At 42.6% G+C, this 27,996-nt stretch overlaps 2 protein-coding genes across 4 annotated transcripts in view; one reads left to right on the top strand and one right to left on the bottom strand.

Annotated features, from left to right (window-relative positions):
- ABCA4 (ATP binding cassette subfamily A member 4) overlaps positions 1 to 1,756 on the top strand; it is a 97,171-nt gene extending 95,415 nt beyond the window's left edge. The window contains exon 52 of the mRNA XM_060277455.1: positions 54 to 1,756. Coding sequence (XP_060133438.1) covers positions 54 to 176 — 123 coding nt within the window. The 3' untranslated portion in view covers positions 177 to 1,756. The remainder of the gene's footprint in view (positions 1 to 53) is intronic.
- Positions 1,757 to 3,912: 2,156 nt separating this feature from the next.
- Positions 3,913 to 27,996, bottom strand: part of LOC118088377 (very-long-chain enoyl-CoA reductase-like) — a 38,307-nt gene continuing 14,223 nt past the window's right edge. For 2 of the 3 annotated variants that reach the window (XM_035121983.2, XM_035121980.2), the window contains exons 8-13: positions 22,975 to 23,047; positions 22,820 to 22,863; positions 22,098 to 22,161; positions 20,790 to 20,878; positions 18,799 to 18,844; positions 5,297 to 18,683 (exon numbers count right to left, since the gene is read on the bottom strand). In XM_035121983.2, the coding sequence (XP_034977874.1) occupies positions 18,556 to 18,683; positions 18,799 to 18,844; positions 20,790 to 20,878; positions 22,098 to 22,161; positions 22,820 to 22,863; positions 22,975 to 23,047 (444 nt within the window). In that variant the 3' untranslated portion in view covers positions 5,297 to 18,555. Of the gene's footprint in view, positions 4,102 to 5,296; positions 18,684 to 18,798; positions 18,845 to 20,789; positions 20,879 to 22,097; positions 22,162 to 22,819; positions 22,864 to 22,974; positions 23,048 to 27,996 lie in introns of those variants that run through there. The other variant, XM_035121981.2, reaches the window with a different exon arrangement.

Genomic DNA, 27,996 nt, shown 5'->3' with positions numbered 1-27,996 from the left:
TTCCTTCTAGCAAGTGCAGTTCTGATTATGCATTTCCCGGTTTCCTTCCACAGGTTTTTGTGAACTTTGCTAAACAACAGATGGAGGATGAGGAAATTCATCTCCACCCTCGTGCAGCGGGAGCTAGTAGAGAGGTGAAGGTGACCCCTGCTTTCTATCGGAAGACAACTGCATAGAGAAGTTCTGCAACAGGTGAAGCAAACTCCCCAAGAGCTGGGGCCCAGGCCAGAGCAGAGCGCTACAAATCCTGACTAAGCTTCTCACCAGCACAGGTTTTAGCATAGCTGCCAAGTTTTCCCTTTTCTCATGAGGAAGCCTATTCAGCATAAGGGAATTTCCCTTAAAAAAGGGATAACTTGGCAGCTATGGGTTTTAGTCCCCTTTCAGTAGTTCCCCTGTACCTTGGAACTTGCCCGCAAAGGATCCATCTTCATTAAGCTTTTACAGAACAAAAAAAACCACCTTTGCTTTTCAGTCTTTTTTTACTAAAAGTGTTGTGTGCTGGGCTTTTAAAACAGTTTTTAGTATTATAAATGGGTTGTTTTGAATGTATTTTAAGCATTTTTTAAATATTGCGTTAACATTGACAGCTGCCTGTGGAGGGCTCTGCCCTGTGAAGCTGCATGTGCATTTCTTAATATTATATTCTGCTTTGCTATATATATAAAAAATAATAATTAGGAACTGTAGCTGGCACAGTGATGGGATCAAATGAGTAGATACAAAGTTTAGTCAAAATCACTTGTGTGTTCGTAATTTTTTTTTAAGCCCAAGGATGCATGTGCTTTGCTTCCTAGTTTCATCCTGAATCAAAAACAGAAGCAAGCACACATGTTTATTTAAAGTCTTTATTGTTCTGTGGCATTAATGCTCTGGGTCAAATCTAGACTTGACAGCAGTCAAGCACAAGATGGGCTGTCACTGCCAGCAACAGAATCACAAAATTTTACAGATAAGCAGGAAATATTTGGTCTCTCACGGCCTTCCTTACATTAGTGGCTCACTTTTACTAGATTAGTTTTAAATTGGAATATTCTCCTCAGTTGTTGACAGTTCATTTTCAACTCTTGATACTACTTAATTCCCACTTAAAACCTAATTAAGAGGTACAATGGGGGAGTTCACAGTTGTGCCATTTTTCCCACCATGAAAATCTTAACAGGTGGAGATTTGGATTTAGCCCAATCATAGCTTGTAGTTGTCTGCAGCTCTTAGTGAAGTCAACAGGAAACCGTCCAGTAGAGATTCCCCCAAGGTGCTATTGATGTTGCATCTTTTTTTTAAAAGGATTTATGTCGCATTAGCTGAGGTTCGATTCAAACTGCTCTAATCTCAAGATCAATAACCTTTTAGTATTGTTTTCAATGTTTCAGTGCTATAACCACTGTGGGGCTCTGTTGAAGGTAAAACCTTTCAAAATAAATATCTTTGTTTAATTCAGTTATGGTATTGGAGAGTAGCTGCCAGGAAGTGGCTCCTTGTGTGGGTTTTGGGTGGTGGTGCTCTTTCAACCGCACAGGCAGCACTCTTTTTTGAGTGACTAAAAACCTAACCATACACCCCCCCCCAATGAGAAGTAACTTACATAAATTGGCCTGGCGATGTTAGATTTTCAACATCACAATGTACAGTGGTACCTCGCTAGACGAAATTAATTCGTTCCAGGACTCAATTCGTCCTACGAAAATTTCGTCTAGCGAGGCACCATTTCCCATAGGAATGCATTAAAAGTCAATTAATGCGTCCCTATGGGCTCCGGGGGGAACTGGTGGCGGCGGCGGCGCTTGTTCTCTTGGCTTGGGGAAGGCAGGCAGGCGCTTCCCCGAGCCAAGAGAGCAAGCGCCGCTGCTGCCAACGACAGAGCTGGATCGGACGAAGCTTCGTCGGATCCGGCACTGTCGGGAAAGGCGAAGGAACGATCCTGCGCCTTTCCCCCACCTCTGCCAAGCCCCATGCTGGCGAGAAGCGGCGGCGGGGGAAGACCTTCCCCCGCCGCCGTGTCTTGCCTGCCTCCCCCAACATGGAGCGCGGCTTCGGAGACCTCCGAAACCGCGCTCCATGCCGGCTGTGTGCGGCAAGACGCGGCGGCGGGGGAAGGTCTTTAGGCCCCGCCATGTCTTGTCTGCCTCCTTTGAGAAACCCCTTGCTTGCCTGCTTTGAGAAGCCCCCTAGGATCCCCACTGTGTGACAGGCAGGATGTGGGGGAACCACAGGATCTTTCCTGCGCTTCCACTGCATCCCGCCTGTCACACAGCGGGGATCGTAGGGGGCTTGAGAAGGCGCCCGGCTTTTTCGGCGAAGGCAAGCAGGGGACACCTACCTAGCCCGCCCGCTTGCCTTCGCCAAGAAAGCGCCGCCTCAGCGAAGGCAAGCGGGTGGACACCTAGTTCCTCTTTGTGTTCCACTGGTCTCTGCCGGGGCAGAGACCAGCGGAACACAAAGGGGAACCAGTTGCAGCAGGGAAAGAAGGCAAAGGAAGATCAGCTGATCTGCCTTTGCCTTCTTCCCTTGCTACAGCTGGTTCCCCTTTCGCTAGATGAATGCCCTGATTTTCTGATCGGAGGTTTTTATGGCCACGCTTCGCAAGACGAAGCGGTGGCCATAGAAAACCTCGTCGAATAGCGAGGCAACCTCCGATCAGAAAATCCTTTCGTTAAGCGGAATTTTCGTCTAGCAGGTCTAGCAAGGCACCACTGTATCACCAGCCGATCATCATGATTTGGCACCACAATGCTGAAACAAGCTGCATTGGCCCCAGCCCATGAGGTGCCGGGTGAAAATGCTGCAGCTCTCACTGTGGGAGCTGAGGCACTTTCACCCCAGTGCTTCGCTGGGCTGGGGCCATAGCTGCCAAGTCTCCTGTTTTTCACGGGAAACCACCGGATTTTAATCCGTTTCCCGCTGTTAATCCCAAATAGAAAAAAATCCCGAATTTCCTACCTGCCAGGGAGGCTCCATTTCGGGTGCCGCTCTGCCTGTGTCTGGGCACTGGAAATCGCTTCTACGCACGTCCAGACATGTGTAGAAGTGACTTCCGGTGCCGCACCGCTGCATGATCCCACATTTTTCAACGGGAGACTTGGCAGCTATGGCTGGGGGGTGGAAAGGCTCACCCCCCCCAGCTGAGAAAGCTCAATGTCTCTGTTGCGGGGCAGGCAGCTGTGTGCCCCTGAACAGGAAAGTTTAAAGGAGTCCCCGCCTCTGGCTCATGCAAGCTGGAAGCGAGGGCTCGGCCCGGGTTAGCTACCTCTTCCTTCTCCACAGGTGGAGCAAGCGCTGCCAACCTGACAGGCTCAGGTTGCAGCGTTTCCTCCATCTTTGAAGATCTCTCCCTGGGGAGCGGGAGCATTTTAAAACAGAGCCCCCCAAACCATCGCCAGCTCCGTAATACTGCTTGGCTGAGGCACTTGTTTCTGCCTCTGTAGCGGTATGGCGGTTTCACTTACTGCACCTTGTTTCTCCCTTGACACGCTGGGCGTTGGTAGCAGAGCAACTCAGAAGTAGTGGCGATTTCACCAGTGAGTGAAACTGCCATCCCATTCTGCCCCTGGGAGATATATCACCCAGACCTATACACAACGACTGCCACTCCCAGCAATAACCACACCACACCCAAGAGGCAAAGACCTAAAAGCTCTCTCCGACTACTAGAAGGGCTAGAATGAAGAGGAGAATGAAGAGCTGCTCTGATGGCAGGACTAGGGAATATGTATTCAGTTGAATATTAGGTGACACATAAAATTAAGTGCAGTTCAACCATGGAATTAGTTGCAGAGAATGGACTGCTATCTGTTGGGAAGGTCTAGCTCAGGATTTCCTGCACTGAGCATCAGGATGGACAATGCTATGATTCCAACATTGCTTTGCTAGTCACTTTGAACACTCTGAATAAAGAAACAAACGAAGCATATCTTGAAAGTTATTAAATGTGATTTTCATTTATCTCAGATGTAATTTGCTGTATAACAAACATTTACATATTGTCTGTGTGAAAAGAAACAAGAGGTTTTTTATCATGGATGCATTTTTTTAACTTGAAAAAGATTGGGTTAAAAATAAATATTAAAACTTCACTCACCAGTCGCAAAGTGTCTTCTATTGCTATAATTAATTGGACAGAATTCAAAATATAAGCTCGAATTTATTGCATATTCTCTTTACAAATTGTTGCAAAAAATTATATACATTTCTAGAGAAATAAACTTCATCAAGAGACAGTCCCTTTGCTGATAGTCTTAAAATTAAGTTCTTAAAACTTTGTAACATGTCGTCTTATTCATTTACTGATTTAATTTGCACAGAGCCTTCTTAAAATGCATTGAACACACAATATGGAAAAATATTTTCCACATATTCCAAATATTTTCCTTGTATTTTGGTATATGTGAAGAGTAACTCAAGGACAAGAGTAACTCCACATTTCCTTTTGGCAGTATGGGACCACTGGTTAGGCAATGACCCTTTGACAAAGGCAGGGGTGGAGATTTAGGAAGTTTTTGTTCCTACCTTTGATGAAGATAGTCAGTTTCCTTAGGCTCCCATGATTTTACTCCTTTTTTTCTCTTGGCACTTTCTTCCCTTTCTCTTCTGATTTACTTTATTCTTCATCTGCTTACCTTCATTTTCAAATTTAAAACAACTTTTAAAAAATACCTTTTCCCTTTCCTGCTACCTTTTGTACTCCCCACCGACTTTCTCTGGAGCCACCAGTCAAGACCTACCACTCTGCACATTACCATTCAAGGTCTTATTCCTGGTGGCTGTCACCTGTGCCTGCAGAGTATCTGAACTTAACACCCTATTGGTGGTCCAACGCCCCTGCATATTCGACAAAGTCATCCTCCATACTGATCCATCCTCCCTGCCTAACGTCCTTTCCAAACTCCACCTACCGCAGGAACTGATTCCCTCCCCAATCCATACCATCCTCTTGAAAAGGCCTGGCGTTCCTTAGACCAGAGCTTTCCAAACTTTTCACGTTGGTGACACACTTTTTAGACATGCATCATTTCACAACACAGTAATTCAGTTTTACTAGCAAATTGGTGGGCCGCCTGCTCCCTTTCCAGCCCAGGGAAGTGCGAGGTGAGCATTCACATGACACACTTACACACTGCAGCCCACACACTAACGTGTTGCGACACAGAGTTTGGAAAGCTCTGCCTTAAGATGTAGGTAGGCAGGGTACCTAAAGTCTACATAGCCCATACCAAAGTGCTTTGACAATCATTCCACCATTCTATGTTAGGTGGAAAAGTCACCCCAAACACACTATCCTGATGGATTTTCACCTGCGTTACCACAGCGTATGAGGCGCAAAGGCTACCTGTCCCTGCCAAACAGACAGCACACTCTACTGGGGCAGCAGACGTCCTGTTGGCGTCCTTCACAAATACCTCCCTACTGGAAATCTGCAGGGCAGCCACCTGAGCATCTCCCAGTACCTTTATCATACACTGTAAGACAAGACACCTGGGCATCAGCTTGATACCACCATTGGCCAGAAGGTCCTCCAGCAGGCCTCCCCACAGTGCTTTTTTTGCAGTGATACCCAGTTGGGAGAGCTTTGGTATGTCCCAACCAGTGGTGTCATGCTGGCAAAAGGAAATAGTATGATTGGTACATACCTGAATAGTAGATTTGTGTTGCCAGCGTGAGACCATTGGGGCCCCACCCTATAATGGCCTACAACACTGTTTAATAGTTCAGACAGTTAGGAAAAGTTCTTGTTCCATAGGAATGTGGCTTTATTACTGTATGTTATTTCCTTATTAACTGATGAGACTCCATGGACTACTTGTGCTTATTGAGTCTGCAATACTGAGGACAAAGGAGCCATCTACTTCCTAAATTTTCACTCCTTCCTTCATCAAAGGGTCAAAGCCATAGCCCAACCAGTGGTCCTGTCCTGCCAACACAAATCTACTCTTCAGGTTAAGTACCAATTGTTCTACTTATGTTTGCAAGTACATGGGCAACCCACTCCTATATGTCTACTTGAAAGGAAGCATCCCTGAGCCTACTCTGATATAACAATGGGGGCGAATTCAATTCACTTTGCATTTGAAGCCAAATTTACACTTTCCAAAACTATGAGAACCAGAACATAGCCACCCTTAGAAATTCACACTTATCCAAATTTTGCGATGCACTTCTCCAACCAACCAATGTTTACAAAAATGCATATAGTAGTTAAAAGTGTACATAAAAATGAATATTAGTGAAAATAACATTAAAAATGCATAATATTAAGGAAACATTGTTTGCAAAAATGTGTGCATTAGTCAAAACGGCATACAAAAATGTGTTTTCTATAATTCATATTGAAATGCTGAAGAACTTCCAGGAGGAGACTTTCTAACAGAAAATTCACAAAATGCTGCATAAATGTGGAGGACTGAATTTAAGACTACAATCATGAGAAACTGAGAGAACAAAGACTGACAGATTTGCTATTCCTAAGCATGCACCAGAGTACAGCATGAAGTGTGTTCCAAGAATGAGAATTGCAAGTAGAATAATCACATGATATAGCCTTGTTGGTATTGCATCACTTCAGACTGCAGGGTGGTGAATGTTTGAATGCTTCTTCCATCTAACAGGACAACCTGAATGTAATAATTGAAAGTACGGTATTTCTGGACCACTTTTTAAGGTTAAAACCCTGACAAGTCAATTTACTAAATAAAGACCAATACAAAAACAGCTGATTCAAAATATAGCCTCAAGCCCCAAAATATTAAAATCTAATACAAAATACAACTACCAGCCATCCATTAAGACAACAAGAACATGCTAAATAGGGCAAGAGACACACGAGAACCCCTTTTCCTTCATGTTCAAGCTTTATACAAATCTGGGAGTTTCTTGCAATGGAAAAATTCAAATAGGTAACTCTCACCTTGCAGTCTGAAATGGTTCGTTCCCAACAAGTCCGTTTCAAATGATTATTCTGAACATATAAATCATGTTATTCTCATTCCCAATGCTCTCTCTCTCTCTCTCTGTGGGTGTGTACCACTTTCATTCACATTGTAAAAGTATTTCCCACAGCAAATGCTTGATTTGAAGCCACCCACATAGCTTTCTATGCCTCAGCTTTGAAGCACAATTCGTCCAGAGATTGGGCAGTTCCAGGCTGTTGCTATTTCAGGTTAGATTCAATCACATACTGGGGAAATCAGGTTGCACAATCAGAGCTGATTTGGAGCTCTTTCATAACAACCCCACTTTCTCCCAAAGTCAGACTTTTTTTGCAATGAAGAAAGTGAAGGGAAACACACCAGAAAGAGTGGGATAACAATAATAATTGCTTTGATGCAACATCATCTAACCTCCCTAGAAACAAATCAGGATGAATGTTCAATAAACATATCATCCGGAAGTGCCCTCCCTCAGAACGTATCAGTTTGTGGAATTCCAGACTGTTTCACACCAAATTCTCATGCTTCCTTTTTGCCACAGGGCCTAGCCCAGACTTTTACAGAAAGCATATTCTTTCGGCAACAGTGGATAATACCTTTGCCGAACAGTTAGCTCTGAACACCCTTCATGGCTAAAGATGACAACATGGGAATTGGGAGAGAAGATAAAACCAATACTGAATCCCACAAATTTTAAAAATATACGAAGATGTTAGTGGAGTAGGAAAGCTGAAAATAATGCCAATGTATTTCACATTTGGAAACCAATGCGCCCCTTTGGCTACATATAGTACAAGGGTAGAGTCTTAAAAGCCCGGGACACAATGAGCCATGGCGGCTCATTTATTTGTAATGTATTTACTACGGTGGACGATGAAGCCACTGGATTGGGTAATTCCCTCACCACGCTACCGAGGAAGGAACAAAGAATTGTGGGAGGTAGGCTGAATCTCCTCAGGTTTTTTTCCTCCTGCCTTGACGGAACAGTTCGTCCTACCCCCTCCAGCTCTCTCTGTTTCCATTCAGGTGAGTTTTCTTTTTATCGTTTCTCCTTCTGGTCTTCCTTTCTATCTTTACTGCATTAAGCTGCCTTTGGTTACTTTTGTTTTAGGCCCTTTACGCTTTGTTTTCCTCCACTGAGGAAATCCTTTTCCACTTGATTTCTTTCCATCTTTGCTATAGTCACCATATTGATTTTCTCCACTTATTTCTGTTTTCACTTAAGCACATTTGATTTTTCTTTTTGTTTCTGGGGCGGCTGTTGCCGCCATTGGAGTTCATCAGCCATTTCTTAACCACCATTCCTGTGCACCGATTAACTGCTGCACAGGAAATGCTTCTATGTTGTGACGGAGTGTGTCCTACCTGAACTTGAATTCCACCTGTGATGGTATCTATGGAGTCTGTGCAAGCCTAGGTGGAACCAACACGTAAAAAGGCAACGCAGAAGTCTAAACACCTAAACTGTTCTGCTGCTTTAACTATGGCGCACAGTCAATCGGTCCAACCTGCTCAGCCCAAATGACATCACTCTTTGAGGATGCTGGTAAGATCTAAACGAGTCCATTGCATGAGTCCAATGCAGAACAAGCACCTGCTCGTAAAAATAAGTAAGTCACAATGTGCAAATTTCCTTGTCTCCTTAAATGCAGCCAGACTCCGCCCCCATGGAGCCCTATTGGCTGAGGGGTTTAGCTCAGCGGCGGAGCGGGGCTGATGCAGGGGGCTGAACACGCCCCCCTGCAAGCGCGGGAAATGGCTCCTACTCGCAACTCCTCCCCTCTGGAAGGAGGAGAGGTCTTATCAGAAAACAGGAAATTTTCTACAGCTACGGTAGTTGAGATCAAAGTATGATCCAGTACTAAGAGAACACTTGATCAAACTAGAGCAAGCAGGTCAGTCACCAACAGGCAAAATACAAGTTATCTGTCCCCTACCACACAAAATGAGTTTATCACACTTCTAAGTGAGAGTGTTAAGAATAAGATTTTGTTTGGTATTAAGAAAGCAAAATATTACAGCATTATGTTTGACAGTACACCAGACACCTCACACATTGATAAGATGTGTGAAATAGTTCGCTATGTTCATATCAAGAATAAAAAAAAAATAGAAGTAACATCAACATCATTCTAAACCATGGTTCGACAAGGACTGCATTAGTGCGGAAAAAGCCCTTACAAATGCACACCAAGCATTTGTTTCAAATGCAACTCACTCAGCTGCATTAGCTGTCCTCTATCAAAAAAGGCATTATAAGCAAGTGCTGGCAGAGGGGGGGAAAGGAAGCAGTAATAAATAACTGGACACAGGTCATACAGGCAGCTAAATCTAACAACTCAGCCCTTTTTTTGGAAGGTCATAAAACTCTCCCAACCAAACAAACCACCAATGGAAGAAACCCACATAACTCCAGAGATTTGGGAGTCACTCTACAAGGACAGAGCAGGAGGGAGAGGCCAACCCCCAGAAAATATTCTGGCTCTCCCAAAATGGGCCCCTGTAACAATGTCAGAAATCGAAAGTCTGGTAGCCCAACCGAAATTGGGGAAAGCACCAGGTGCAGACTTAATACCTGCAGAGGCCATCAAAAATAATCTGGACTTTGGGGCCCCAACTTTAGCCTCACTTTTCAATGGCATAGATACTTATGGATATACCCCTGAAGACTGGGGGCTATCAATCATCGTCCCAATATATTAAAAAGGGGGGAAAGATGACCGTACCAACTACAGACCAATCAGTCTTAAGTCTTACTTAATACAATAAGTAAACTGTATGCAAGACACTTGCAGTGGAAATTTGAAGACTGGCTACAAGAAGACAATATTCTGGCAGATGAGCAAGGAGGATTCGGAGAAGGTCGTACGACCATAGACCAATGCCTAGCCCTTCAACATCTGATAGAGAAGTACTCATCTAGTAAAATTGCTTCTCTTTACGTGGCCTTCATCAATTTTAGAGCAGCTTTCGATTCTATCTCCAGAACAAAACTATGGGGAAAATTGGAGACCACCACAATAGATAGAAGTCTGCTATATCTAATACGCATGCTATATGAAGGGACCTCATTAAAAGTGTGCTATACGTCCCATGGCCACATATCCAAATCAATAGAAACTGAGAAGGGAGTTAAACAGGGATGTATACTAGCCCCATCCCTGTTTAATTACATAAATAATATGATTCCTCATCTTTGTAATATAAATTTCCATCCTCCAAAACTTGCAGGAAAGCATGTTTTGGTGCTGCTCTATGCAGATGACGCTGCGATCCTCTCTAGAACACCAATTGGCCTTAAAAGAGCCATGAAAACACTTGCTGCATACTGTGCAGAGAGCAAACTAGACCTCAACTATCAAAAAACCAAAATTATGGTCTTCGCTAAGAGAAGAAGAAGAGGAGTTTGGATTTGATATCCCGCTTTATCACTACCCGAAGGAGTCTCAAAGCGGCTAACATTCTCCTTTCCCTTCCTTCTCCACAACAAACACTCTGTGAGGTGAGTGGGGCTGAGAGACTTCAAAGAAGTGTGACTAGCCCAAGGTCACCCAGCAGCTGCATGTGGAGGAGCTGAGACGCGAACCCAGTTCCCCAGATTACGAGTCCACCTCTCTTAACCACACCACCACACTGGCCCAAAGCATATGTGTGGTTTATTGACGGGCACAAGATTGAGCAGGTTACCTGCTTTAAATATCTGGTTATAGCCCTGCACTCATCAGGAAGTAGGAAAACCCATGGCGTATATGCTGCAGGGAACGCCCAGAGAAGTGCCAATGCCATCCTTAGGTACCTTAGGTCCAAAGGTAGGAATTACATACCAACAGCCCTAAAGCTGTTTGAGGCCAAATCGATTGCACAATTGCTGTATGGTGCTCAATTAGGCCCATTTACCAACTATGCCCCGTTAGAATCGGTGCAATCCAAATTTCTAAGATCTGCTTTACAAGTACCTAGATATGTTACTAATGCCACCATACGCCTTGAAACCGTATTTCTAAGAATCGAGGCTAGAGTGTGGCTTGCCATTCTAAATTACTGGCTGAGACTAGTTTTCTTTCCGAGTGGCCTGGCTCCCTTTGACCATCAAAGATGATTTCCAAACAACATGGAAAGGAGCAGTGGGAAATATAATAGCAACCCTGGGATTTAATCCACAAATCTTGCTTGCCATGGGGTATGAAGGAGCAAAAAACACCATTAAACAGCGAGTGGCGGACACTCAATGACAAGTAGATCTGGCCAGCTCCCCAAAATTCCTGATTAGTGAAAATAGACGATACTTGACTGCCCAAATGCCATACATGGCTAATCTTGAAATTCTAAAGCAGCGAAGGGCTTTTACCCTGGTGTGGGGCAGCAGGAAACACTAGAACATGCCCTCCTTTATTGCAAGTATTATACAGACGTCTGAGCAAGGCTTATCCAACCCATTTTAGATAAGTTCCCTGGGTTTTCAGAAGAGATTGGGAGAAAGCCTGTATGGATTAAGCCAACTTTGGGATTTCCCCTTGTTTTTTCTTCATATGAGGATTAGATCAAAAAGTGACCGAAGAGTTGTGGGACTTGGCTTCTTTTGGCCGGTTTGACATATTGGAATTAGGCTAATCAAGGGGCTGAAAATTTAAGTACAAAAGACTGGCGGAACGGGACAAGTGTTGTTGTTGTTTATAGAGATTTAAGAGTGGAGAGTCACTGAGGGAGGGAAGAACGAGATTGGCGCCACCCAGTGGGGGATATAGAGATTGCTTGTTTTGTATTGTTTGGTCATTAGAGCTCCATCTAGGGGCCAATCTGGTACTACAAGGGATTGAAAAATTTTATTTTCAGGTGAGAACTCCCTCTTGTGGCGGAAGAAAGTTATTACAAATAAAAATTTGGAAAATGGAAAGAATGGGAAAAAACAGGTGGGTTAGGAACACCTGCAGATAGGAGAGGATCGAAACAGGAAGAAGTCAAAGACCTGGAGGTATTATGGCAGAAAATAAAAGAAGAATTCAAGCAAAATGAACAACGTATGGAGAAAAAATTGGGGGAAGTGCAAGAGACAATTGACAAAAAGATTGAAGGAGCAGTGGGTGAACTCACAACGGAAGTAAAAGATTTGACAGAAAGATCTAAAACAATGGAGGATACAATGAAGAAAACACAAAGAGGTGCGTGAAGCAAAAAAAGATACAGACCAAGTGAAAGAGAAAATATCAGATTTGGATAAGGCGCAAGAGCAAATTTGGGACAATATGGCTCTGTTGGAGATGAGGCAAAAACTGATGAATTTGAAATTGAGAGGTATACGGGAGGAGCCAAATAAGAGAAAGATTGCTGGGAAATTACCGAAAACGTTCTTTGATTTAGTGGAAAACCTGGGTATAGTGGACATTTGGAGATTAAAACACCCAACGATGAAACAATTTACGTTCTTTTCGGAGCCAAATCAGAGCTCTAGTAGAATTGACTATATGTGGATTTCCAAGGAACTAGTACCCAGGGTAATAAGAAATGAAATCTCACCACATACATTGTCGGACCATAACTCGATATCCATGGAATTGAGAGGAAAAGAGGAAAATTCCTTTAGATGGAGGGAGAATGAAGACCTGTTCAACGACGAAAAAGTAGTAGAGAAGGCAAAGGAAATTCTGAAAGATTATTTTCAATGGAATCTGAACAAAGAAACTGGATTGTATGTAGTCTGGGATGCAAGTAAAGCTGTGATGAGAGGCTTCCTAATACAAAAAAACAGCTTCCTGAAGAAAAAGAAAAAAAGAGGAAATCTTGAAACACCTTATGGAAAACGAGAAGAAATTAATCGAGAGACCAGAGGATTCAAGGATAAAGAATATTATTTAAATGCTCCAATCCCAATTTTCAATGATGGTGAATCAAGAGATAGAGTGGAAAATAAAGCAAATGAGACAAAAGAATTTGGAGTCAGTGAACAAAACAGGAAGACTGTTGGCATGGCAATTGAGGAAACGTCAAAATCAAAATGCAATTAATAAAATTAGGATGAATGGAGAATTGACAGAGGATCAAAAGGAAATAAGGAAAGTCTTTCAGAAATTTTATATAAGTTTATATAGTAAAGAAAAGGAGGATATGGGAAAATTGAAGTGTTATTTGGAGAAAAATAAATTGAATCAGATTCCAGATAAAAGGAAAAAGTTAAATGCATTAGCCACAATACAGGAAGTACAAAACACCATAAAACAATTGAAACAAGGAAAGGCCCCAGGACCGGATGGGCTTTCGGCGAAATATTATAAGACTTTGAGCGGACAGCTAACACCAGTACTAGTAGAAGTGATGAATAATATTTTAAAAGGAGAGAAGATCCCAAGTACATGGAAAGAAGCATATATAACATTGATTCCATTCCAAAACAAGATACAGATGGATTAGATGTCAATAATTATAGACCGATATCATTATTGAATAATGACAAGCTTTTTGCTGACATATTGGCAAATTGAATAAAAGCAATTTTAAATCAGATAATACATAAGGACCAAGCAGGGTTCCTTCCTGGTCAACAGTTAAAAGATAATGTGAGACATATTATAAATACAATAGAGTATCTGGAGACCAGGATCGATAAACCTGCGGTGTTAATGTTTATTGACGCAGAAAAAGCTTTTGATAATATTTCTTGGCCGTTTATGAAGACGACTTTGGAAACAATGAGAGTAGGGGGATCTTTTATGAATGGAATTGAAGCAATATATTCTGAACAAAAAGCAAAATTGATTGTGAATAATGTGTTAACAAATTATTTCGATATAACAAAAGGTACCAGGCAAGGCTGCCCGCTATCTCCACTATTGTTCATCACGGTCCTGGAGGTACTTTTAAATAGATTGAGAGAAAAATCAGAGATTAGAGGTATAAAAATAGGTGCTGAGGAATTTAAAGGCCTTCGCAGATGATTTGGTTTTGACACTAGAAAACCCAGAGGAAACTGTTGCGGAAGCATTGGAGGAAATTGAATTTGGACAATTGGCTGGATTTAAATTAAATAGAATAAAAACAAAAATGGTGGTCAAAAATATGCGGTTAGAGGACAAAGAATTACAGCAAAAATGTGGAATTGTGGCAGTGAAGGAAGCAAAATATCTGGGAATATGGTTGACAGCAAAGAATATAAATTTGTTTAATGCGTTTTTATTGGGACTAATGGGTGATGAGATTGCTAAGGGGATCAGAGATTATTCATGTATGCCACAACTGCGGCAAGAACTTTACTAGCCCCAAAGTGGAAAACGCAGGATGTACTGACTATTGAGCCTTGAGCCTAAATTACAAAACTGTACCACTGCAAGTTCTCACATAGCTCTTTCCGTGCCCTTTCAAAACAGGTTCTAACAAAAACCATTCTAAGAAGCAGCTCAGAAAGTTCCAACGATTCACTTGGCAGTTTGGGGGGAGCCCGTTTGGGGCGAGGGTTGTTGTGAAGGAGAGCGCTGGTCGTGGGGGACAGAGAACAGGGTGGCAGAAGAGCCTGGAGGTGGAGTCGGTTCTGGGGCGCATGTTCCAACCCCCCCCCATGGCACTCCCTCCCTACAGCTCCTGGGACGCCTCAAGAGGTGCCTTAGTTAGGAAAGCACAAAGCATCCCCCACCCTTTCCTCTCCCCACCCAAAAATAGAGCTGGGGGCGGGAAGAAGCTAACTGCAGGCGGGGGAACGGGAAGGGTGGGGAGGAGGTGAGAGAAGTCTGTGCATGTCACATTTGCAGCCCGAAGTTGCGTGCAGGCGGCGGGGAAGGCGGCCAAAGAAGTTACGCCTGCCAAAAAAAAAACCTGCAGGGGGGCAGCGTAATACCAGGCACTGATTAATAACATTATCATGAAAAGCTAGTCTTGCTGCCGCTGCGTTCAAAGGGCATGTTACCAAGTAGGAGCGTGCACAGGATCCACACCTCGCGGTTTTTGCGGTTGCTTTTTCCATGCCTACCTCACTCTTCTTACCTGGCGCTGCAGACCAGAACAGGGTCCTAGCACCTCCGACAGGCACTGAAGGCGCACAGGCAGCAACACCCGCTCCGCCTTGCTCACCTCCCTGCTTTCCCCTCCCCGGACTCTCCGCCAGGCGCCCCCCACAGCTTGGCACTGTGGTTCACCACGGCACTACACACAACGGTAAAGACATCCCAGTGCGGAGAAGTTAGTGGAGCAGCACAGGACTGACGGAGCAGCAAAAGGCAGCACCTGAGGAAATATTTTCGGAGAGCAGAAAAAAATCTATCTACAGCAACAATCAAAGAAACATTTGCAAAATGGGCTGAAGTGCAAACTATTGCTGAAAAATATCACCCGGATAAAGCTGCTGTAAGTCATGCCACTAACACCTACAATGATAACGTAATGTCTTACTTTAGACAAATTTTAAAACATCGGCAAAAGCAAGTCTCAATTGAAAAAAATTTGGGTAAGGAAAAGATCCAGCAAGTTTGAACCAGGTGGCAGTGGTGTAAAAAAAAAGCTAGGGAAGGAATGGCAGGAGAGGAGTCACCGATTGAGAATCTGGAAGAGGACCCGGACCCCCCCCCCCATCCAGACAATGACTATCATCAGTGCAGGTTAAAAAAACCCACTAATGTTTACAGTACAGTACATTGTTTATTGCTTTCATCTTATAGATCAATGGCCTCGTTAAATAGTAAAACTCATGTGAAATTGCTGTTTTAGGGGTTGCTTTTCGTCTGGAACGGATAAATCTATTACCTTCTATGGGAAAGCACACCTTGGTTTAAGAACGCTTTGGTTTAAGAACGGACTTCCGGAACGGATTAAGTTCGTAAACCAAGGTACCACTGTATTATTAACTGATTGGTGTATGGGAAACAACGCGGAAGACATTGTGACGAGGAGATAGGATGGCATGTCTTAAGAGTTCTCACCATAGCCGCGCCGCGCCCCAAACTTAGCTTCCGTGTGGATGTTTCTTAAAGGGAAGAGAGCTTGTTGACCACAGGTGTTGCCTATTAAGAGAAGGCTCTCTATAAAAGGCAGGCAGTTGGGATGGGTAGGGAGCCTGCCTGCCTGGAGGAGAACTGAGATAGGTTGCATGTCCTCGCTACCCAGGGAGCAGATTGGGGACATCGGGTATGTATGTTCTGTTTTCTGTAATAAAGGTTCTTTGGTTCACCTTCCACCTCCTCATTCCTTTTGTCCTGATATCTTTAAAAGGAACCGCTGCATTTGGCAGAACAATTGGTTACATTATCATCAACTTAACTTATTTAAGATGGACAAAAAGAAAGGTTTCTTTAATGAAACCTTTAAATTTGAAAAGGAGCTGTTAGAAAATAAGACTAAATTACCTTCGAAAATGTGCAATTTATTATTAGAATGGCATATTAAATACGAACAGGTCAAATCAGTAATGATACACTGGGCGAGGGATTTGGGATATAATATACAACTGGCAACATGGGGGAGGTTATGGAATTGGGACTTAAAAGTTTACAGCATGCTACACTTTGAAAGAAAATTATGTTAAAATGGTGTATCATTGGTATTTAACCCCTAGCAAGTTAGCTAGAATGTATAAAGCAAGAGCAATGCATGCTGGAAATGTAAGGGGAAAGAGGGCATCTTCTATCATGTGTTGGACTTGTAAAGTAGTAAAAGAATTTTGGGGAAATGAATAAAACAGATGGTTTTCTTTTAAGAATTGTAGGTGCCAAAATTCCAAGTGACAAGAAGAGGCTATTTACGTACGCAACTACTGCTGCCTGGACACCATTAGCCCAGAGATGGAAATAAGGCACAGCCCCAACTAGAGAAGAATGGCAGATTAAACTGATGGACTATGCAGAAATAGCAAAACTGACCAGAAGAATTAGGAATCAGAAAGACCAAAATTTCAACAATGGGAATGGGGGAAATATGTAATTTATATGAAAAAATCACTGTAAACAATTAAAATTACTAGTAGGATTGGAATGACACTTGTAGTTAAAAGTTGGACTATGGTTTTATTGGAGTAGAATCGGATTAACAGAAAAGATGCAGGAGAAAAAGTTAACGTAAGGACCCACCAAAGGGGAGGGGAGGAGAGAAGTCAAAGGGAACTTCTGGAAATGGTCATATTTGTTTGCTTGATGATTGTTTGTAAATCGGAAAATCTATTTTTTTAAAATAAAATGAAGCATTTCCTCAGGGGCACGGTTTTGCAACATCCTCCTGTGGCACACTGTTTCCCTTCTTGGAATTTGCACACTGTATTAACGGCTCTTCAACGCCCGCCATCTGAACTTCTGTGGCTCATATCTTTGAAATCTGTCTTTCTAGATTCTCTTTTTTGGTGGCTATTCAGTCTGCTGTGTCTGAGATGTCTGCCCTGTCAGTGGTGAAACACCTCTGCATCTTCCATAAGTAATGCTGCGCTCAGATTGTACCCTCATGCCGAAAGTACTTTCAAAATTCCATGTCCAACAGGAATAGACTCTTCCAACTTTCTGTCCTAATCCAAAGCACCCTAGGGGAAAGGCCTGGCATTCCTTAGGCGTCCGTCAGACACAAAAGCTGTACATTCATTGAACACAAGAAAGTAGAACAACGGGCTCCTTATTTGTGTCCTTCCACCCTTCATCTCTGCGGAGGAGGGTTTCAAGTTCCACCCTTGCCAGATGGATACGGGCTTGCATTTCCCTAGCTTATGAATCACTCAAGCTGCCCCAGCCAACGCATCTATTTGCTTGTTCAACCAGGTTCACCATCCTCTTCGGCGGCCTTCGCCGCCAATAATAATAATAATAATAATAATAATAATAATTTATTATTTGTACTCCGCCCATCCGGCTGGGTTTCCCCAGCCACTCTGGGCGGCTTACAACAAAATATTAAAATACATTAAACTGTCACACATTAGAAACTTCCCTGAACAGGGCTGCCTTCAGGTGTCTTCTAAATGTCAGGTAGTTATTTATCTCTTTGACATCTGATGGGAGGGCGTTCCACAGGGTGGGCGCCACTACTGAGAAGACCCTATGCCTGGTTCCCTGTAGCTTTGCTTCTTGCAGTGAGGGAACCGCCAGAAGGCCCTCAGCGCTGGACCTCAGTGTCTGGGCAGAACAATGGGGGAGGAGATGCTCCTTCAGGTATACTGGCTAATGCTCCACTGCTTGGTATTTGTAAGGCAGCTACTTGGTCTTCCTCAAGTACCTTCACCAGGCATTACAAACTGGACTAATTATTGTCAACTGATGCAGCATTTGGTCGCACAGTTCTTCATCGGGTACTTTGATCAGTTCGACTGCAGTTGGGTCCTGCCCACTTGGGGATAGCTGTGGTACCAATCCAGTGACTTTATTGTCCACCGTAGTAAATAGAACGATCGGTCTTCCCTGAAGAATAGATGTACTACCCATGTATTATCTGAAACCAAAAGGGCACATTGGTTGCCAGATGTGAAAGTCCCGTCCACCCCCAGCTCTCCTACCCCACTATGTAGCTTTTGAGCCCATGGAATTCCACACTAGATAGGAATTTCTGCATGCTACTGGGAAACCTTGCCTAAATTATCTTCATACCGTAACTCATTTTCTTTGCCTGTGGTTGTGTCCATACAGCCTCACCCGCTTTGTTTCTGATAATTCAATTTTAAAAAATCCCAACAACCTTGTTCTTACAATAAGAAAGGAATGATAGACATTCTAAGACTAGGATAATCCTTAAACTCTCGTATATAGGTGCAGTGTTTATCTTTTGCCCAGACTGACATCTGAATGAAACAAAGAAAGGTGAAGAGTCCCACTGCAAGAGAGAGAGAGAAAGAAAGAAAGAGAGAGAGAAAAAGAGATGTCAACATTTATGAAATATTGTAGCTGGAATATTAGCCCAAAATTTTCAAACCAAGAATCTTATTCACCTGGAACGCATTGAGTCATGATAGTAAAACCAATCCATGTCCCCAGCTGTAATGGTGAAGAAAATGCAAAACTATTTCACACGATGAAAACTGCTAAAACAACCTAGTCCCCCTTTTAAAAAATACATACAAATGCATCTCTTTTTAATATCAGCTTGTAAAAACCTTAGTAATAAAACAGCTGAAATACAATCATGCACACAACCAGATAAGTAACTGGAGCCATTTGGATATATGGACCAGAATCCACAAAAGCACAGGCCCCTTGCAGTGTTGTTTTTGCAACCTCAACAAACCTACACCACTTCAATTTTGAAAGAAAAAAAAATTGAGTCTAGAACAGGGGTCAGCAAACTTTTTCAGCAGGAGGCCGGTCCACCTTGTGAGGGGCCGGACTATATTTTGAAGGAAAAAAATGAACGAATTCCTATGCCCCACAAATAACCCAGAGATGCATTTTAAATAAAAGGACACATTCTACTTATGTAAAAACATGCTGATTCCTGGACCGTCTGTGGGCTGGAATTAGAAGGTGATTGGGCCGCATCCGGCCCCCGGGCCTTAGTTTGTCGACCCCTGTTCTAGAACATAGTGTTTATTTTCTGTTGAGAAAGAATGGAGGCAGTGAATGCAAGTGTCAGTCTCACACACCTGCAAACCTGGTCAGTCAAAAATGCAACCACTTAGCCACTCACTCACCTCCAAGACCTATGGCCTATACAGCTATACCCCTATCCTAACCAACTCTTTGTCTTCATATTTTTCTTCCTAAGAATTTTCCCAGTTTGGGGCATTTTCCAGGGAGTCACTATTTTGCGGGTGGGATTCAATCGCACACGGGCAAATTCAGGTTGTACATTTTAAGTGGATTAGACACTCATGCACGGAAAAAAGTTTTTTTTAAAAAAAGAAGACTTTGTTTTAAGGAAACTGAGGGATAACCATGGTTTGATATGATGTCATACAATCTCCCCACAAACCATGAAGATGAATGCTTAATAATCTGGAAGTGGCCTCAGAAGCTGCCCCTTAACACTTCTTTACACTCTTCTCAAGTTTTTTTTTTAAAAAAAAGTTTGGGAATTTGGAATGAGAGCTTTTAAAACAGGTACATGTACACAAACGTCCTCCCAACATCCTTTAAAAACCTCTCTCTCTGAACTTTAGGTGGTTGCTTCCGAAGGGAGTTCTCCATGGAAAACTCATATATGTGCACACATACTGCCTGCCGCCATCTGCACGGTAACCATCTGTTTTCGTGGTACATAATGCATTTCCCCACTCTTGCTCGCTCCATAAAGTCTATATTCCTACAAAAGTGACCCTCTGCTGCAACATCCCTTTGCAGCAAATGAAGTCTCAAGTAAGACAATGAAGCCAGATGATAAATTCCTATGCTCCAAACACAAAAGTCAATATGACGTAGAGACAGAGCTCATAATATTTTGATGTCCAACACAAAATCCAAAGAACACACACACACACAAAAATGCAAGCAGCTAAATAACTGGTAATTTTTCTATGCTTTGCTAGTACTGCAAAGGTGAGCTGTGTCACACAGCCTACTTCATGGTAGAGTCAGCACTGCCACAATGTGAAAATGTAATAGGGCCTGGATAGTTGCATAATCCTCCCAACCACCTCCTGCAATACTCCTGTTTACACAAGTCATTATCTGACTAATTTAGCTCTTTCACTGGGCAATTTTTTTTTAAAATCAATCTTTATCTTACCCTTTCTTCGTCAGTTTCACTGAGAGGTGAAACTGTCTCAAGGCAACGGATGTGTTTGAGATGCAACTCAGCTGTGCTTCTGTGCCCAAGGTGGGGGCATAATAAAATACATGCATTTTACTGAGTTTCTCATCCCAGAAGTTGCCCCCATAGAATCCTGATGATTTCTTTACACTCCCCTACGAAAGCAAAATCTTAAACCAATCTTTAAGCATAAGCTAAACATTACCGTGCCATCCAGTTGTCAAACATACATACCTCATAGGTATAGTTAGGGCAGGACACAAAATAAAACAGCCATGTGAAAGGATTCTTCGTCGGATAAGGGATCTTACTGGTCTTGGATCCTATTGATTTAAAAGATCCACAGAAATGTAAAACTAGTGGTACTTTCTGTATACAGATATATTTCCCCTATAATATATGATTTGGCAGCATGGCTCTAGTTGGTAGAAGAGTTTGGATTTGATATCCTGCTTTATCACTACCCTAAGGAGTCTCAAAGCAGCTAACAATCTCCTTTCCCTTCCTCCCCCACAACAAACACTCTGTGAGGTGAGTGGGGCTGTGAGATTTCAGAGAAGTATGACTAGCCCAAGGTCACCCAGCAGCTGCATGAGGAGGAGCAGGGACGCGAACCCGGTTCACCAGATTACGAGTCCACTGCTCTTAACTACTACACCATGCTGGTAGATAAAGGGGTTCTGGTAAAACCCAAAGTAGCTCCTGCAGGTCTGAAGTCTGTCCTTCTCTGGATTATAGAATGATCAGCTGTGGGATGGGATGAAAAGGACCATTCTACCATGAGCTAAGCTAAGAATCCTTTTTCGCTCTCCGTAAGACTAGACAGTTTAGAGCAGAAGTCCTGTTTCCTCCTCCCTTGCCTTGCAATATTTGGAAATCTTTTTTTCTAAAATGGCAATGTCATTAGCCAATAACCTATGCTGACTATCTCTATATACCAATGACAAGCTTAGTGGGTCTCTTAAGGTGCTACTGGAAGATTTTTTTTTATTTTGTTTCGACTACGCCAGACCAACACGGCTACCTACCTGTAACTATCTCTAGGCAGTTCCTGTAGTGGACTGTCTGCCCAGAATAATTGTAGCTTTAATCAAATACAATGGTACCTCGGGTTACAAACACTTCGGGTTACAGACTCCACTAACCCGGAAGTAGTACCTCGGGTTAAGAACTTTACCTCAGGCTGAGAACAGAAATCACGTGGCAGCAGCGGGAGGCCCCATTAGCTAAAGTGGTACCTCAGGTTAAGAACGGTTTCAGGTTAAGAACGTACCTCCGGAACGAATTAAGTTTGTAACCAGAGATACCACTGTATATTAATATGAACTAATTCTCCAATGCAAATCCTTTTGTAACCAAAACAGCACCGACTGGTAGGTATCAGCAGGCTTGGAGGAACCCCAAGGTTTGCGGAAGTATTGATGATTTTTACCAAAATAAAGAAATTCTGAGGGGGAGGTCAGTTTACACTTTTGAAAGCTCACCCTAATTCAATTCAATAATAATAATAATAATAATAATAATAGAAACCAAGCACTCAACTTTTACCATCTCTTCTCAAATTACTAAGTGCAACATGAATAGAAAAGTTTCCAGCTTCACATGTCTGCAATGAGACAGAAATAAAAGACAATTAAAACAAAGACTGCTTTAAATAAAGAGGGCTCTGAACAAATGCAATTATGAGGATTAGTAAAACAACAACAATGGTCTCATTAGCCCACTCTACACTAAGCACCAGAATCAACTGTGTTCCTTATAAAAATCCCCCTTAAAGTGGCACCAGTGGTTTAATTCATTGGAAGATTTCAGCACCATTTCAATCAGTGTACTTAATTTTGTATTTATAACTTATTATTATACGAAAAGGGGGGCGGCAACATTTCTTAAAAAAATTATTTTTTCAAACCAAAAGAAATGGTGCAGATTGTATTATTTAAATTATTTAAATTATTATTATTATTAAATTATTTAAATTTGTCAATCCAAAAGAAAGCAAGTCACCAATATCTCTATAAATCTATTTTCCTACAATCCTTTGCCCTTTGCTTGCACATAGTAAATGAGTTTATATGTAATTGAATCCCAGATTCTATAAAACCATTCAGACAAAAGGGAGGGAGCTTCCTCTCTACTGAAACTGGCATTTTAAGCTGCAGTCAGGAATATAGTCGCCATTTGTACATCTGCATTTGCCTGTTCCATCTAAAGTACAGCAAAGGAAATTTCTTACAATATACTATTTATATTTGCAACTTACTCACCAGGAACATGATCAAAGCGAGATTGACCTGCTTTTGTCCATAAGCTGCAAGACAAAAACAAGTTACCGGAAGGTTCAATTTAGCACTCAATTAGCACCGTTAATGAAATGCTGAAACGAAATAAAAAGTAAAATGTGTGTTATGTTGCTACTTACAGGGCGGTGTGTAAAGAGGATGGTTGATATAATAAGCAAGCCAGGCAGTGAATCCCCAGTAATAGAAACAATTCTGTAAAAAAAGAAAAGAAAAAAGGAAAAGGGGGGAGAACCCATTTATATTTGTGTTCATGTTTTACATTATGCGGGGCTATTGCTACGATTTAATCCATGTACGTTTGTGATGCATATCCATACCAATTCCCGGGTTCCATTTCTTTGTCACACCTTTATGTGGCTAAGAAGCAAATCCTAGGTAGGGGCTATGCAAGGAATGACTCCGTTCGATGCTTCTTATTAAGTTCTATGGAACAAGCCAACAGAGCCATCCTAAAGTGATTACAGTGGTACCTCTACTTACAAATAACTCTACTTATGAATGTTTCTACTTACGAATGGAGCTCCGTCCACCATCTTGGATGCGGTTTAGATAGGATTTTTTCTACTTATGAATTTTTAGATAGGGTTGCTTCTACTTACGAATTTTTTGTCCCAATGCATTCCTATGGGATTCGACTTGCAATTTTTTTCGACTTACAAATGTGCATTCAGAACGCATTAAATTCGTAAGTAGAGGTACCACTGTATGTGGTTTGCGCCATCCAGAACAGGAGGAGGGCAGCACTTTCAATTCTCTCCTGTTGAGTTGACACTAATAGGTGAGGAACTGGTATACCAGTTCCAGGGCTGGCCCTTTTTTTAAAAAAAAACCCTTTCTGGGAAATAGCAGCTTTGGCAAATCCAAACCTGTCTCTGGAAGAATTCAGTTTCTGGCTCTACCATTTAACTTTCCACCATTTGTCCAGGTGGATCTCCCATAGAGAGGGAGGTCATCATAATCCTACAGCCCCTCAGTCCAGGGAACACAAAATTGCTCCCTAAATTAGCAACAGTTGAGAGGAGGGACAAAGCTTTCTCTCTGCTCTTACCCTGAGGGAGAGACACCCACAAAAATGTATGCCCAAGAACAGAGCATACGGAAACTCCTAATGTTTCTCCTGCCTTTATTGAGACAAGCCCACTTCCTGTCAGCTATTTCTACTAAACAGACTACTAAACAGAAGTCCATTCTAATTATTATTGCCCAGTGCTATTTTTTCAAGAAAAATTGTTCTCTTAGAATGGCAATGGCAGCCACTTGAGAGGTGCCAGAACTCGGTTCTGGTGAGTTCTGACTGGGGGAAAAAAAAGACCTGGACATGCCCATTATTTGACAACATTCAGCCAAGAAACCCAACTTTTATAAATTTTAGAAGAGAGGAGAAATTTTAAGGAAATAGCTCTTAAAATGAGAACATTTTCTTCACAGTTATTTGCTAAGCCTGGATTTGATGTTCATTTGCTTGTAGCATAGAGGAAAGTTCTTCTCCAAATGTTGCTGGAACGCAACTTGCATCAGCCACATTGCCAACGTTCAGTGATGGTGGGAGTTGTCCAACAATGGGGCCCTGCAATGCACGGTGTTGGACTAGATAACCCTCAGGTTTCCTTCCAGTTCTATGATTCTAACATCTGAAAGGCCAGGTCAAGAAATCCTAACTAAGGACCTATCTGCACTTTATAGGTAAATCAGCACCAAACAACTTTAAACAGCCAAAGAATCCTGGGAACTGTATTTTGTTAAGGTGCTGAGACTGGTTAACAACCCCCCCTCACAGAACTACAGTTGTAACTTGGATCCCGAACTCCTTGGTACTCGGATGTTTTGGCTCCCGAACACCGCAAACCTGGAAGTGAGTGTTCCGGTTTGCAAACATTCTCTGGAACCCAAACGTCCGATGGGGCCTCTGCGACTTCCAATTGGCTGCAGGAGCTTTCTGCAGCCAATCAGAAGCAGCGCTTTGGTTTCTGAACATTTTGGAAGTCAAATGGACTTCCGGAACGGATTCAATTCAATTTCCAAAGTACAACTGTATAATTACCATAGTAGTTTAACAATCAATCCCTTTTCCTAGGGACCTCTACTGGTTTAAAAATATTGTGTGTGTCTTCACTTTGCATTGTGTAACTGTAGACAGTTCCACACTGTGGAATCTCCCAGGTGAGTATGCTAGAAGATGATACAGAGGGGTTTTTTTGACTAGGTCCTGACAATAACCAAAGCAGCTACTGTATAGGCAAGCCATCAGTGGCTATGGTTGTTCTCACCCAATCTTGATGTTCTTCTGAGACAGAATAAAAATATTTTTTAAGGATCAGTATCCGCACTGGACCAGATCAAATGGTAAATGCTGTAATTAATGTGAACTATATAATAACATAAGCCAGTCTGAATAACAGACTGTAGAGTAAGTGATCTCCACTTCACCTGAAATTGATAGCAGTAATAAAATAACTGGCCAGCTGCCACTAGCCAACTTATTCTTCAGATGCACTGTCATTCAGCATAGGGCTTACTAGAAGCACTTAAAGCGCCATCGAAAGGACTTCTGCAAACATCTCAGAGAACCGCACTCTTAAGAGTTGTATCCTATCCAAGGAGGTCTATAGCCTTATGTGGAAACTAAGGAAAAGTGTGTGGAAAGATCACAGAAATCTTGGGTACCATATAGGTGAACATGTTCATGTGCAACATGAATAATCCTTGCTACTTTTTGTCTTTAAAATATTAAGTGGGGTTACAGGCAGGAAGCAGAAGATCTAAGAAGAAACCAAAAATATTCATTTCATCACTGCCGTAGCAAGCACATTTGGATCCATTTCATTAGTTAAAAACCACTAACTTTTCTCTTCATATAGCCATATTAACAGGAACTGCCAACGGTACTATGCAATTCCATCAGCCATTCTACACAACATATATGTATAATAGCATTTCCTAAATAGAATTTTAGTCTATCCCATCAATTAAGAGTCCATTCCTCCCTCCGCCTCCAACCCCAGTAAAATCTCCCACATGCCAGGCCAAATAAAGTATTTTATTCAAGCTGTTTTATACAAGCTGTCAGAAAATGTTACTCATTATGAGCACAGGTAGATTTGCTGGAACAAGGCACTCTATGCGTTGCTGATCCTACGGCCGAGTTCATATGTTAACACCAGTCTACAACAAAAGCGCCTTGGGAATTGGGCTGCCACCAGAGACACATCAACATCCATGTGATATGCACTTTGGGAATACCAGCACCTCCAAATATGGCCTCCCTGAATGTCCCACACCATCAAACAAAACGTAGTGACAAGACAAGAGAACTCCCAAGGGTAGGCACTGCTTGTCAACCAACAGTGCCCCCATGCCAGTGGTTTCAGATTATGAGCCCAGAAGCGGTCCCATGTTTCCTGAAATCTCCAAGGTCCTGTGGGTGCTACAAGCTGGATCTCTAAAAGTTACTTCTAAAACAGGTACTGGGCACTGCAGGAAAGAGTAGTCAAACTGAATTCATGCAAAGGTTACAGGCCTAGAAACACCAACAAGGCAGGCATTCACGCAAAGCAAGTTTTTTTCAATTGCCACCTTAGAGAACAGCTTAATCAAGTGTATTTCAAATGCACAGTCTAACCATTCTTATTTGCCATCTAGATGGAATTATTTAATAATACTCTGCTTCCAGTGTATGTTTAAGATAGCTAAGGTGGATTTTCTGTGAAGCGCTCTGCACCTACCAAAGATTTCAGCCAAGGAGGGTGAGGGTTAGGGTTAGGGTTAGGGTTAGGGTTTTAGGGACACAAGGGACAACCATTTTGATATAGTGTCACTTCACACTGCAGGCAAAATATAATATATACTCTCCACTTAATAATTTAAAAAGCACCACACTAGATGAGGAATGGTAGTACATAACAGTAGTACACAGACTTTCTCCCAGGTGTGTTTTATTTCCACCTTGAAGGAGTTTTTAGCATGGGAGAACATTCGAGCAATTCTATCCCCCATAAGCATTCTGAATGGTTCAGTTCCCCAAGGGCTACACCACATGATTTTATTTTAATTTTAACGTGAGGACTGGCCCTAGCATGCTACCGTATATAGGTCAGAGCTTAAACCCAGAGTGTGTTCACAGAGAAAAGCAGAAAATGCAGGACATGTCTATGGGCTAGAAAATATCAGACGTTTCCTTCACAGGGTGGTACCTCAGAGCACATCAGTGGAAGCCACAGATCATGTCATGATGATATCACAATTCCCACTAACGTTATCAGGACTGAAGGGACCAATTGGGGAATGGGAACTGCAAGACGGTAATAGCTTCTACCCCTGTTGCCTCTCACTTGTCAGTCTGGGCAAGGACCACATGGGTCATGTCTCAGGAGGTGTGTGGAGATAACCAACATAAAAAAGAAAACAATTTTCCAAACTGTACAGTGTTCACCGACAATTGCTGTAGATCAAATTTCTCATTCTCAAAAACGGCCCTGTCTCCTCTTTCAGGTGGAGAAGACTAACAAGGAAGCAACTGAGAAAACAAGACTACTGGGGAAACAAGTTGTGAAGGAAAACAGCAGCTCTACAGAGTGGGGTGTAGGGAGCCTGAACATGGGTAAGAGATAGGTGCAAGGGCTCAGGCCATGTGGCAACACTGCAGAGATGTAGGGACAGAGAGGAGTGAAAGCTGGAAGGAATGTGGCAGAGTGGCTGGGTGTGGTTGCTATATGTGTGGCAATCGCTATGGGTTATTGAAGGTGACCTGGAAGTAAATGGGGCTGAACTAGGAAATGCAACAGGACCACACAGTAGTCCCATGCCAATTTTTCAAATAGGTTTAACTGTGCAATGACATCAGCATGCAGTGTGTTTTTCTGCTCTCATCCCCATCAGTGGCTGCAGAGACGCCAACTTTGCAAGGGAGATGGAGGGCCTCGAAGGCGTGCATGTGCACGTCAGAACAGAGGAGCTGGAGGGCAGAGCTGTACATGGTGGTAGCGTGGCTTCAATGGCCGGTGGTTCCTCCTCTCTAGCGCTCAGCCAACACTTCCTCCTGCTGCCACTGGCCTGGGGCTGCTTCCCCTGTCTTTCCCTTACACAGCTGGAAGAGTAGCCACCGGCCACTAAAGCCACATCACACCACACTGGGCTCCACGATT

This window comes from Zootoca vivipara, chromosome 7 (genome assembly GCF_963506605.1).
Source record: "Zootoca vivipara chromosome 7, rZooViv1.1, whole genome shotgun sequence".
Lineage (NCBI taxonomy): Eukaryota > Metazoa > Chordata > Lepidosauria > Squamata > Lacertidae > Zootoca > Zootoca vivipara.
The sequence above is the reverse complement of the archived record's forward strand: the minus strand, read 5'-3'. Positions and strand labels throughout refer to the sequence as shown.